This window comes from Protopterus annectens, chromosome 14.part0 (assembly GCF_019279795.1).
Source record: "Protopterus annectens isolate FY-2018-M chromosome 14.part0, PAN1.0, whole genome shotgun sequence".
Taxonomy (NCBI): domain Eukaryota; kingdom Metazoa; phylum Chordata; order Ceratodontiformes; family Protopteridae; genus Protopterus; species Protopterus annectens.
This window is the reverse complement of record NC_056748.1, coordinates 954,963,026-954,977,148: the sequence shown is the minus strand read 5'-3', so window position 1 is coordinate 954,977,148 and position 14,123 is coordinate 954,963,026. Positions and strand designations below refer to the sequence as shown.

Sequence of the window (14,123 nt, the reverse complement as noted above, 5' to 3'; positions counted from 1 at the left end):
TGGTGTAAAATGAATAAATGTACATAAAAAAAAAAAAAAAAAAAAATATATGCACCATCAGAGGTAAAACACAGCCGCAACTCGATAAGGACAAACACTCGGCCAGTCAAAGAAATGAAAATCCACTATTTATTCCAGCACAAAAACAGGTAAGCGCTTTCGCATTGGAGCTTCATCAGACCTTTTTTTTTTTTTTGGTCTAATTTTTTTCCCCTCTCTGCAAACTGACAGTGAGCGGGTGTTGCATACTTTGGACATGCATAAGCAGCTCAAGGTTTATTTGGATAAGACTAAGGCTATTAGAAAATCTGATCAGTTACTTGTTTCTTTTCATCCTAGATCTTTGGGACTTGCTGTACCCAAGCAAACTATTTCTTGTTGGATTCCTAAGGCTACTTCTTTTTGTTATGCTTTTCATGGTAAGAGCCTTCCCTCTTCAGTCAAGACTCATTCTACTAGAGCTGTGGCTTCATCTGGTGATTTTTTCAAGGGCTTAGATACTAATTTTATTCCTGAGGCAGCTACCTGAACTTCTATGCATACCTTTACCAAGCACTACAAGTTGGATGGTATCTCTACAGCTAGGACTGCTTTTGCTAGTGCCATTCTTCAAGGCTTTTTAGGGGAAACTGATGCTCATTCCTCTTCTCTAGTTTCCTCATGAGCTTTGGCACTGTCCCATATGTTAAGAATACTGCAGCAGTGAATGGAAGGACATAGTACAGTTGTGTAAAATCTTATCATAACAGTAGATGTCCTTGCCTTCACTGTTGCAGTATTTTCTCCCTCCCTCCTTCCCCCTAGTCCTTTGCCTTTCTGGATGTACAGATTAAGTCTTGGGTACCTTGGACTGGTGCTCCTACTGGGGCAATCAGTTTTGGCTATTGTAGGCCTGCTATGCAAGGAACATTTGGGTGACATTCGGCATACCTTTAAAGCAACAGGAGGCTTTGGTAGATTGGTCAGATGTCGGGCTTCCATGGCATGGAATCCCACATGTTAAGAATACTGCAACAGCAATGGCAAGGACATCTACCATTATATTAAAATTTTACTCAACTCTACTTTACTGAGACTTATTCATGCCTTCTTCCTGTTGGCTGCTAGTCTGAAGGCTTCATTATGCATAATGATGCATAATACTGATTACTGAAAAAGAATAAAAAAAGAAGAAAATAAACACCACTTCAGTTTGTGTTTCCTCGTACTATTTTCTTATACCTTTTCCATTTCAGTGAGAATGTGCTTGTCCTCTTGAAGTATGGCTCTGTGATGTAACAGCTTGTCGTAACTGAACTTCTTGTGTACCTCATGCTGTAATAAAGAGAAATGTGCAGAATTATATTTCAAAACATTTTTCTTTTATTCATTGGGCACTAATCCTGAATTTGTGGTGAAACACTGCATTAAATCAAACTGCTGCTACCTGCCCTATGTCAGCATGACAAAACTCGGTGTCATACTTTTCTGTACAGTACAACGTGTTGGCTTCATCTACTGAAAAAAATAATATCTTTACATGTTTTGTTTTAGAAAGATATGCAAAACAAACTTTTCTAATAATTAAAGGTAAAGATGATGACTCATTTTACCAATTCATTCATGTGAACTTCTTGCAGTTTATTAATTTAATCTTTTCTATAAATAGACTCATAAATCACAGATATATTCAAAAGTGATTATTTAACAATACATTATTAAAAAGGAAACAATCATAATGGGCCTCCTATCAGGCTCTTAACTTGAATATACAAATAACTAGAGCATGAAAAAGCTGAAAATTCATGAGCTACTTCTAACACAGCTATCAGAACAGATCAAGTACATCATTCCTATCAGCTCATTTAGTTATATAACAGAGACTGAATGATCCAAGGTGCTTTTGTAATCTGGTGAATCAAATTCAAACAATTAACTTTGAAAGAAATATTATTTATTTATTTCACACAAACACATATGTATATGTACATACATATATGAAACACATTTCAATCTGGATTTCTCCATAATACAGGTCTTTCCTCATTTCAAGGTTCCCAACTTCATGTGACATGTGATATTCCCAAGTAAATATTCATTAATTAATGTATAGGCTGTAAAGGTAATTTTCATAGTTGTTAGCCTGTAAAAAAATTAAGACATACAAAGCTAGATTTTGGAATTTGGCATTGATCATTTCCCTACTGATATAGATACCAAGAGTTTCTAAAGATGATTATTGAAACATATAAGTAATTATCCATACTTTTCTCCACAAGACTGTCAGCTGCATTGACATAAAAGAATATATAGTAACCACAAAAAGGAACAGGAATAAAGTAATGGCATTACCCATGTTCATGTTTGAGCTCTTATATCTTCCTTTCTGGTTCTAACCACAACTCACAGATAGAAAGTCATCATAACTGTATTTTATACAAAAGAAACTATTACACCATGTTTATCACGGATGTTTAACATGGTTTAACAGTGCATGGAGACCAGGTATGCTAATCAGATAAATGCTTAACATGATTTAACAATGCATGGAGACCAGGTATGTTAATCAGATAAATGCTTAACACGATTTAACAATGCTCAGAAACAAGGTATGTTAATGAGATACATATTAAATATAGCATTACATTTATGAATAGGGTGTAGTGCACTGGGTTGAATGACCTGGTACACTAACAGCCATAATTGATGTAAACACGTCAGAACAACAAAGCTTTACCTATGCTGCACATCCTCTGGGAATGAGCCTGGAATGGACTAAACCAAACAGAAGTGTTTTTGCAGGGGGGGGCAATTACATATATTATCTCCAAGACTGCACAGTTCCTGGGGAAAGGGAATATTCCCCTACCCAGGGATTGTCAGTCTCATACACCAAATGGTAATACACCAGGTGCTGATATCACTATACATTCAATCTAGTATGTCTATCTATAAGAAATATTTTATATGAATAAAAATCAGTAGTGGGCAACATAATAACCACACAGGTTCTGACATAAGAACATTATATTGGTTAGAGGTTGACAGCAGAAGCTTTGTTTATATAAAAAATACATATGAGGTATACTACATTAAAACCTAAAATCTCCATTTCATGTCTATGATAAACTGCCCCTGGATAATGACACTTCAATTATTATTTTTGTCTTTTTTATTCGAAGTCTTAATTGGTACTAAGATACCGAGTAATTTATTTATTTATTTATTTATGTATTTATTTATTTTTTGTGTTACTCAGTCATTATTGAATTTGGTCTGATGATATAGTCTTCATTTATTACATATGATATAATCACCCCCCCAAAAATATATATTTATTTATTCAATTAATTTTGTCTGCTATGACAGAACATGCTTTGTTCAGAATACAGAATAAGAACTCTTTTAGTGATACACCCATAACAAGGAGATATAGACAATGCACCTGTGTAACATCAAATGGAATATCTTATTTGCTTATGCTTTGACTCTGAGCAGAACTTGCCCATCTTGGTCAAACTTTGAACATCTAGACACATGAAGAAGCTAAGGCAGAATAATGCTGTATGAATCAGCATTGATCGAAAGTGGCACTTATGTGTATATCTGTTTAACTTCACTTTTACATAACGACTCATTACTTGATACACCACTGTTCTCTTGTCATTGTCCTGCCTTCGTGATACACAGTGTATACTATTATCTAGCTATTAACCATGATTATTCCCTGTCCAGCTACAGTCCAGATAATTCTTGTTAATGTCCTAAGTTATTCATCTGGTTTGCTTGAAATGTATTTCATTAGTCCTCTTTTGGACACGTGGCATTTCATGCATACTGCTTACAATTTTTTTCAGAGGCTCAAGCTGTTATAACTTGAAATAAAAAATATCTAACAGCTTTAATAAGTAATACAAGTAACTAAAATAAAATAAAAACAGGGTCAGCAGTATTAGAGCAGTATGAATAATACAACAGCTTTGTGCCTTTTAAACATACAGCCTGGAATAGATATTAATGAAGGGAAGGGACTTAGAACCAGCTAGGAATAGATGTTAATTCCAAATTTTCCACAGTTCTCTGAAATATATTGTTCCAACTAGAATTAAGCATCGAAAGACCAATATATTATACGTTAGACTTTTTCACCCTAAGTGCTCCCCTGTAAGTCAGAAAATATTTGATTTAACAGTGTACATTTTCAAAACATTTAGCATTTTGCCTTATGCAGTTTGGGTTTTAGTATCATTTATTTATCAACTAAAAAGGCAATGGTGAAATCTGAGTGGGACTGTTATTTATTTATTTATTTATTTGATATTTGTAAACCGGGTTGGTTCGACTGGGTAGAGACTTTTTTCAGTGGAGACCCAAGGAGAAAAGCTCCATTACACGAGTAGTAATTAATTATTAATTTATACAATAGAAAACAATGGTAAAAAGAACATGAACTAGCTTACAGTAAAGCAACAAGGTAAATTACATTTTGTTTTGTCCTATGAGACAGGTAAATTACATTTAGTTTTGTCCTATGAGACAGGTAAATTACATTTTGTTTTGTCCTATGACACAGGTAAATTACATTTTGTTTTGTCCTATGACACAGGTAAATTACTTTTTGTTTTGTCCTATGACACAGGTAAATTACATTTTGTTTTGTCCTATGAGACAGGTAAATTACATTTTGTTTTGTCCTATGAGACAGGTAAATTACATTCTGTTTTGTCCTATGAGACAGGTAAATTACATTTTGTTTTGTCCTATGAGACAGGTAAATTACATTCTGTTTTGTCCTATGAGACAGGTAAATTACATTTTGTTTTGTCCTATGACACAGGTAAATTACATTTTGTTTTGTCCTATGACACAGGTAAATTACATTTTGTTTTGTCCTATGACACAGGTAAATTACTTTTTGTTTTGTCCTATGACACAGGTAAATTACTTTTTGTTTTGTCCTATGAGACAGGTAAATTACTTTTTGTTTTGTCCTATGAGACAGGTAAATTACTTTTTTTTTCCTGTGAGAAAATAATATTAAGATAAATTTAAAATGTACATAGTCCGAATTTGCTAAAGGTGAGACAGTCAGTAGAACTGCATAATGCAATAGGAATATTAGAGTACAGGTAGTTGTTAGCCAAGGTAGTAAGATAGCTGAATTGAGGGGGGAAATATAGAGTAATGCAGGACAAAATCCCAGGTAATAAGCAGGAGAAACAGCAATTTAGGTAGTGAATGAGTGAAAGGCTAGACAAATGGAAGCTATGGAGACAAACAGTCCTGTTTGCTGAGTAATTCATTTTATGGAAGGTGCAACTTAGGAAGGGGGAGAACAGGCAGAAATAGGAGATGACAGGAAGGTTGGTTATGTTGGTTTGTAGCAAAGACATGACCATGCCTTACGGTAGGCATCTTTTAATGCTATTTTGAGGGAGATGGAGTGATTGATAGATCTGACGTGTTGGAAGTTTGTTCCAAGCATTTGTGACAGAGTAGCAATAGAATAGTTTACCAATATTTTTATTGCACTTATAGACATGCAGAAGGTTCTGCTGAGAGCTGTGAAGAGTACGGCTGGGGGTGTAAGGCTGAATAAGAGCAGAGAGACAGGGGCACAAACATGGATCACTTAAGACTGAATGAGCTGTGACAAACTGGGGTTATAGAATTTGGTGCTGAAATTCCAGCCATTGCAGATTTTGTAGGGCTATACAGTGATGAGTGGGATAGTGGAGGTTAGAGGCAAGCTGTATGCTACAATACCCTTCCACACTGTGGCTGCATGCTACAATACCCATCCACACTGTGGCTGCATGCTACAATACCCATCCACACTATGGCTGCATGCTAAAATACTCATCCACACTGCGGCGGCATGCTACATTGCCTGTCCACACTGTGGCTGCCTGCTACAGTACTTGTCCATACTGCAGATGCAGGCTACAATACCCATCCACACTGCGGCTGCATACTACAATACCTGTCTACACTCAGCTGCATGCTACAATGCCTGTCACTGATGTGTTCTTGTCATGGAGCACATGACAGCCCAGCAATAAGTTAATTGGTATCAGCCTTTCAGCCCTACCCTGTCTTACCCAGCTGCCTCTTCCAGCACCTCAGAAACTAGCAGATGTCCTGTTATCTGGATCACACTCAAGCTTCTTGCCCTATGTGCTAGGCAGCTAGCCATTTTCTGAGTGATTTTGCTTACAAATCCTGCAAAAGCAAGACATATATGGATTCAGGCTTCTCCATATTAGCATTGTCATCTGGAAACAAACATACAATCATCTGGAGAGCAGTTCTGTAGCCGAACAATAACCATTCATTTAGAATTTGTATAGCCCTCTTTGATTGACCATAAGATAAGCATAAAATGGTGCAGAAGAGATAGTATGAGCTTCATTTTTCTTAATGAAAGTTTACACAGTTTCCAGCTGATGATACAATGTCTGCTATTAGATACTTACATTTTTAAAATAGCATGCATGCTGTCACTTTGATTTTTTTCAACAGTGGCCTGAAAGGTAGCTGAAGCACAATATCACAGCCTCAGGATGACATCAGCAGTGCACCTGTGGTGGCTCCTGCTGCTACTGCTGAGGATGATGGCAACATGTATGTAGCACAGTCCAATGACATATTGTCACTGCAACACTACAGGGGGAGGGAGTCACCCACATTGACCACTGCATAGTCCTCCATTGAGTTATTCCTTTTGTTTTATTTATATTATTTTACTAGGTTAGTGCACTGATAATTATGGACCAATTTCAGATTCAGCCCAGGGTTACAGGATGCACACATGTTCTCACTAATGCTTGAGAGACATACTGTACCCAAGATCCCTACAAATGCACCACATGTGACTCTAGCACACACAGCATCTGACATGTGCATACCCATCATGGGGAAGAACTGTGGGGAAGTGCAACATCATCATGACTCCAGGTTTGCCCCAGATTTGGCTGCAACATTTTGAATTAATTAGTGGATATGTAGGTCAGTTAATCAGGCAAATATGCCTACTATCCACAATACTGGTGAGGGTAAGTGAGCTTTGTAACTGTACAATGATCTTGAGTATAAAGACAGAGAAAATACCCTGCTGCTGAAGTCACTTTGACAAATGTTGCCTCCATGGGTGCATCCATTGAACATAATGAAACTACCACTGATCTGTCTCCACAGACCATGCAGTCTGTGGTGATGGAAGGTCAGATTTGATATGGTCAAGCATAGACCATCACACGTCACTGGACAGAGACCGTTGATAAGATGACATTTTGTCACCAGTAGGTACATGTCCTGCCACCTCCAGTAGTGGAAATCATGCATGATACTGCTTCTCTATCTCAGTATCTGGAATGCCTCATCTAGGGATGTAGGGGTGGTCTTGAAGTTGTACCCTTTCACTGGTGCTGGTGGGAAAATAATCTGACCCCCCCCCCAGTTGTTGGCATTAACCAGGTGACGGGTAGCACCAGTACTTAGGCTAAACAGGTGAGATGTCCCATCTGGATGCATGCACATAAGTTCTGTAATTCTACCCCTTCCTCCCATGGACCATATCAAGCCTCAACACTGTAAGCCAATAAAGTGGATGCCAGCAGTGCTTGTGTCATGGTAGCATAACCCCACTAATGGTTGCTACAATCCCTGACCCCATATAATATCTTGGAGTCTGTGGGTACAGTGTTCAACTCCTGTGACCCTAGGCCAGATATTTGGACATTACAGGCACCTGTCACTAACCTGACAGTGTGTCTGCCCACCTGTGAAATGATGATAATTTTGCCTTGCCAACATGCTAATGTCTGTGAGTAGTATGACATATGCTGAACATTGGGATCAGTTCTACATGTGATACTGCAGGGTTCAGTATACTCTGTATTCCTTTGTTATGGCTCAGACTTGTGAGTGCAATGTCCCCTCTTTGCAACTGCTACAGTGTATTGTGCTCATCTCTGCCTCCTTTGTGGCACTGCTGCTGAATGTTCCTTTACCGATTCGTCAACCTGTCCTTCTGCTGCTGAGATGACTTGTATGGAAAGTTCTGCCATGTTGTTCACCTGCTGTTCCAATTGCTTGTGCAAGTCTATGTTGTGGGCCATGGTGCCCACAACAGAGACCCTGCTGCATATTTATTTTATTTTACATTTGTTGACCGGGATAGTCCGACTGGATACATGTCCATTTTCAGTGGAGGCCCGGGGAGAAAAGCTCCACAAATATAAACACAGAAAAGTGATATAGACAATACATAAGACACACTGTTTATACAATAGATAAGACACACTGTATGTACAATCTTTAAATCAGAAATGAGCACTATAAAAGCATGTGACAATAAGGTAGAAGCTTGAATTATGACATCCTAAATTAGCAGAATTAGAATGCAAAATACAATTGTGGTAAAGCTCTTGCGTCATAGAGATGATGCTAGTCAGCATTAGAGCAAGGACATAGCCAGAGCGATACAGATGTTGCTAGTCAGGATTAGAGCAAGGACATAGCCAGTGCAATACAGATGATGCTAGTCAGGATTAGAACAAGGACATAGCCAGAGTGATACAGATGATGCTAGTCAGGATTAGAGCAAGGACATAGCCAGTACAATACAGATGATGCTAGTCAGGATTAGAGCAAGGACATAGCCAGTGCAATTTAAAATATTTTTTGAGACTTTTTTTGAATAGTGTAAGTGAGGATTCTAGAGTGAAGTCAGCAGGGAGATGATTCCAGGTTTTGCCAACTGAGTTGGCAAACAAGGCTCCCCCTGCCGAGTTGTTGGATTTGAATGTTTGGACCATAAGTCTATTGGATGAGCAAAGTGATCTGAGGTTACAATATGAGCTGGCAATATTTTTGAGTTCTGGTGTATTATCAAGGTGGTGGAGTGCTTTATGTGCTACTATGAGCTGGTTAAACTGTAGTAGGGAAGGTAGTTTAAGCCACTCTAGATGATTTAGGTTGTGACAATGGTGTGTCCTATATGCAGAACCAGTGGCAAATCTAGGAATGTAGTTGTAACAGCAGGATAGTTTGTTAAGTTCTGATTTATGCAAGTGTGTGAGTAGAGGGGGTGCAGAGAGAAGGGTGGAAAGGAGATGAGAGCAGGCAATAGCAGTTCTTGCAGGAGTGAGGAAAGGTTTGAGCCTATAAAGGGACCCACGTTTTTTGTTTATGGTTTTGATGGTTTGGTTGACATGTACATCAACTGTAAGGTTATGGTCTACTATAATTCCTAGGAGTTTCATTTGGGCTTTAGGTGAGATAGTGGTCTCATTATTAGATATTATGGTAATGGTTGGAGGGTTGGACTTGCGGGTGGGGGAGAAAAGAAAGAGCTTAGTTTTTTTAGGGTTTAAGGTCAGATGGCAATTGGTGAGCCAATTTTCAACAGTGCTGAAAGTATTCTGGGTTAGAGTCAGTAGATTAGTCAGAGAGGTGGCTGAGTAGATCAGCATGGAGTCATCTGCATATTGAATGCATGATGCTTTAGGGATAACAGTGTAGAGGTCATTAATAAAAATGGAGAACAGAAGGGGTCCAACTATAGAACCCTGTGGGACTCCTAAGGTGATAGGTAGACAAGATGATAGCTTATCCTGCCATAGGACTGACTGTTGTCTTCCAGAGAGGTAGGATTGAAACCATTGAAGAGAATGATAGTCTAAGAAGATGGCTTTCAAGGTATGGATGAGTAGCTGGTAGTTAACCATATCAAAAGCCTTGGAGAGATTGAGAAAGAGTATGGAGGATAGTAGGTTGTTATTACAGTTGTGGTTAATGACATTAGAGAATGAAGGAAGAGCTGAGTTGGTACTGTGGTTTGGCCTAAAACCATGCTGTGAGTCAGCCAACAGCTTATTCTGAATGAGATGGTGCATAAGTTGTTTATGGACACATTTTCCCATAATTTTAGCTAGAGGTGATAGAATGGCTATGGATCTGAAAATTGACAGTCTTATAGAGCTGCCTCCTTTATGTAGAGGTATAACATGAGATATTTTCCAGATTGAGGGGGTGGAAGCTTCAGAAAGGGATATGTTGATCAGGACTGAGACAGGGTAGACTATGATGTCAGTGTCTTTTTGCAAATACTCTACAGGGAGTAGGTCAACAGCTAGAGTGGTAGGCTTTAATTTCCTAATTAGACTTCGGATTAGAGTGATAGGAACAGGCTGAAAGCTAAAAGAGAATGGGGTATTGGAAATATTGTTATCTAAGATAGAGCAGTTTGGAGAGAGTTGGCTGGCCAGGGACTGGATAGTTTCTGCGAAGAAACTATTGAAGGTATTTGCAATATCTACTGGCGATTTGTGGGTAGAAGCTAATGGGGCAGGAGTAGAGGTATGTCCTGCATGAGGAAGTCTAGTTATACCAGCCCAGACATTTTGGTGTTTGTTATGGTCTTTCTGTTGCAGATGGTAATAGAAGTTTTTCTTGTCTAGAATAATAGATTTTTTTAGTGTTGTTCCTTAATTGTCTATATCTAAGTTGGTCATATGGGTCTTTTGTAGCACAGTATGTGGCCCATGCTTTGTTTCTAAGTAAGATTTTAGACTTGGTGTCTTTTGATAGCCATGGTGCAGTTTTTGTTTTGGTTCTGATAGAGTGGGTAGGGGTGTGAGAATTAAGAATGGCAAGGAATTTGGTATTGAAATATTCCACTGCATTATCCAGTTGAAGTAGATTTAGGACAGATCAGTTACATACTTTGAGTTCATTTTGTAAATTGGTAAGGCTAAAGGTCTTGTTGTTCCTTATAGTTTTGTATGTGGGTAACTGGGGGTTATCAGCCTTGAGCTTAATTATATAGATGAGGCAGTGGTCACTTACGTCGTCAGGCAGAGTCCCTGACTTGTACATTTGGGGGTGGCCATTGATAAGTAACCAATTTAGGGTACTTTCTTTGCTATTGGGTTTATTGATCCTGGTGGGAGAGGAAATGATCTGTGAAAACCCATGTAGATTAACATGGGTAGTAGGAGATTCAGAGGAGCAGGTTCTCCAATCAATGTTGCAGTCTCCAAGAACAATGGTTTCTTGAGGGTAGTTACTAGATAACCATTGTAGGATGCCTTCTAGTGTATTAACGTTGTTACCTGGGGGAATGTAGACACAGACAATGTATCTGCAATTTGTTTTTGTTAATTTGTAGTTTGGTAATGAGAATATCAGCATTATTAACTTGGGGAGGTTGTTGGGTGTCTGCTGTAACTGTTAGGTTAGATTTGTAGAGTATGGCAACTGCACCACCCTTCCTACTGGCACTGTCCAATCTAAGTATTTGATACCCTGGGGGTAGTATCTCATTGTCTTTAGTTGCAGGTTTTAGCCAGGTTTCAGTAAGACATAATATGTTTGGGGAATGAACTGCTAAGAGGGCATGCAGGTTATGGACCTTATTATTTAAGCTTCTAATGTTTAGATGGCAGGCTAGAAATGAGTTAGGGGGCCTATCTGACAGAGTTATATTAGTAGGGACATTAGCATGGGAGCTAGGCGTGGCAGGTGAGGCTGGGCCAGGGTTTGGATGGATGTATCCATGCATTGTGAGGTTGTAGCATAAGTTGACTATGAGTTTCAGTATTTTATATAGGAATTTTTGGTAGTGTTTGGTTTTAGGACTGGCATACTTGGATCTATTGGGTTTGTAATATTTAGGGACAGTGGCGTTGGATGTAAAGGGAGTTGAGAAGTATTCATTTTTGTTTAATACTGGTGGAGAGGAGGTCTGGAATTTAGGGTAGTGGAATCCTACTTAGAGCTAATTTTCATAGATAGTGAGGATATATGGGAGAAGCAGCAGGGGTAGTAAATGTAGTATTTTTACACTCACGTATTATTTCACCTGGTAAAATTGCTCATTCTTACATTTCTGGTCAATGTATTTCCTGTATAATTTACTCTTGTTCTGAATTTTTTTTTTTGGGGGGGGGTTTCTACTTTATGTTAAATGTCTGAACTATTCTTAGTATTATATGATTTCCAGTGGCCTTTCATATTCTTGTACTCCCTCTGAATTCAAATCAGGTTCTATCAGTGTTTTTCTCTTTAGCATTAAAGATATGCAGTTATAAATTACTTGCATTTAATTATTATTTGAAACCACAAGTTGTAAATATAATTTTTAATTCAGTGTGGAACTTATATAATATCTCTGAAGAGCCCTGTTGACTTCGTAAATTCGTATATTTCATAATGTGAATTTGCTTGCATTCAAAATAACTAGTTATTAGTCATGTCTGATGAAGCAATGTTTTTCACTGTGAAAGCGCTAACATTTATTTTAATAAATTATTTTTCTGAAGTAGCCTGGAGTGGATTTGACTTTTGTGCTACCTGTCTCTGCCTTGTTTCTACACATATATTCAACAGGGTTGTTGTTTCTCTAACTATTTAGTTGCTAACACCAGGATGATTTGTCTTCTGAGTTTGAGATAGTACCAAAATACCTACACTTTTATCTTGCCATTAATAGTAATAGTGACTTGAAGCTAAAACCCTTTGTAAAATTCATTGTAATGCTATCCATCAAAACTAATCTAGTAATGCAATTGTTTATACATAAAGACTGATGTGTGTATCAAACATAGACACAAGGGCCAGATGCAATAACACCTACACTAAGTGTGCATGATATGCATTTAGGGACATCCCTACCACATTTTTTGTGTTCTCTAGTCACTCAGAAATATTATGATAAGTGTTCATGTAGTCTACACTTTACAGTAACCTTTATGAATCACTGTCAGTATTTAAAACTGCAAGAAAATCAGTAGGAAAACTAAAATTAGGAGGAAGAAGGTGTGAGTTATGTCTGTGTCTGTTCACTCAGAATGGTGTAAACTCAGTGTGTAGGCATTATTGAATCCCCGGGACAAATTTTTACAAGTATATCCTTTAACTCTGTATCATTATGGTGGTAGCAGCTGTACTCCTTATATTTATGCTTCACTATTTTCCGATTTGTTTATTTATTGTACTCTTGTGACCTTGTCAACCTATCTTTATAAACAGTAATATTAACCCTTTTCGAATATTAATTTTGTGAAACTGATTAACCTAGAGGAGTGTGATGAAATGTGGGATCTCTGTTTCTGTCAACAATTTGTCTACAGCAGTCAGTATAGCTGAAGAAAAATAAAATTCAAACAGTAAAACTGTGATGGACAATTCTTTTTTCCCATCGCCAACAGTGATACTGCCTAGCATGTCCTGGAAGTGGCCCTAATAAAACTGATGGACAAAATGTCTATCAGAAGAAACCATTGGGTTGCAATTATACCATCATATTGTGATGCACTCTAATTATTACAGAAAAGAGGCATTTGTACATTTAAAATAAATGGCAAGATTTGTATTTCATAAAACAAGAAAACATGTACTTTGCTTCTGACGCATCTGAGACAAACTTAAAAAAACAACCCCCATGTACTTTTGAAATCATTGTAACTACTTTTTTTAAAGAATTAGACAAGAAAAGTGAAAACCAACACTGCAGAAACAGAATGCTTAGTATAAATGATAAATGATCTTTGTATCAATAATGTATTACTAGCAAGCTTTAACCCTTTTGAAGAGTCACCAAGTATAGTTCTCTACTTCCTTGATCCGTAATGAGGGACAAATTCCAAAAATTGGAGACAGATTTTACAAATATGACTCTAACTCACTTAGAAAGGTAATCCAGCAAGACAGAGGGACTCCAAAATGACCAGTATCAATAAAAATCTTTTATTGTTGACACCACAAGCTCTTTCACAGACTAAGCTACTTCTTACCTGGTGTCGACAATAAAAGTTTTCTTTTGAAACTGGTCATTTTGGAGTCCCTCTGTCTTGCTGGATTAATTTTATTGTTTTCTTTACTGGGACTTCTTTAACCAGAAAGGGTTGGTATTTGTATTTGTTCACTTAGAAAGTTAATAAAAGAACAGTTTTGCATCAACATGCATTTTCTGGAGCACAAGACTTTACAAACATTAGTGTCTTAACTGTAATCCTCAGTGAAAATCAAACATTTTACAACGGGCTGGGCAAAATATAGGTTAAACCAGGGACAACTGAAAGCTATGCACCAGTGAAAGAGCTCATACTAGCAGAATACAGGTAATAAGATATTAAAAT

General features: G+C 37.6%; 1 protein-coding gene across 1 annotated transcript in view; it reads right to left on the bottom strand.

The window, feature by feature from the left end:
- Positions 1 to 1,215: 1,215 nt before the first annotated feature.
- Positions 1,216 to 14,123, bottom strand: part of LOC122789362 (trichoplein keratin filament-binding protein-like) — an 823,181-nt gene continuing 810,273 nt past the window's right edge. The window contains exon 13 of the mRNA XM_044056751.1: positions 1,216 to 1,314. Coding sequence (XP_043912686.1) covers positions 1,216 to 1,314 — 99 coding nt within the window. The remainder of the gene's footprint in view (positions 1,315 to 14,123) is intronic.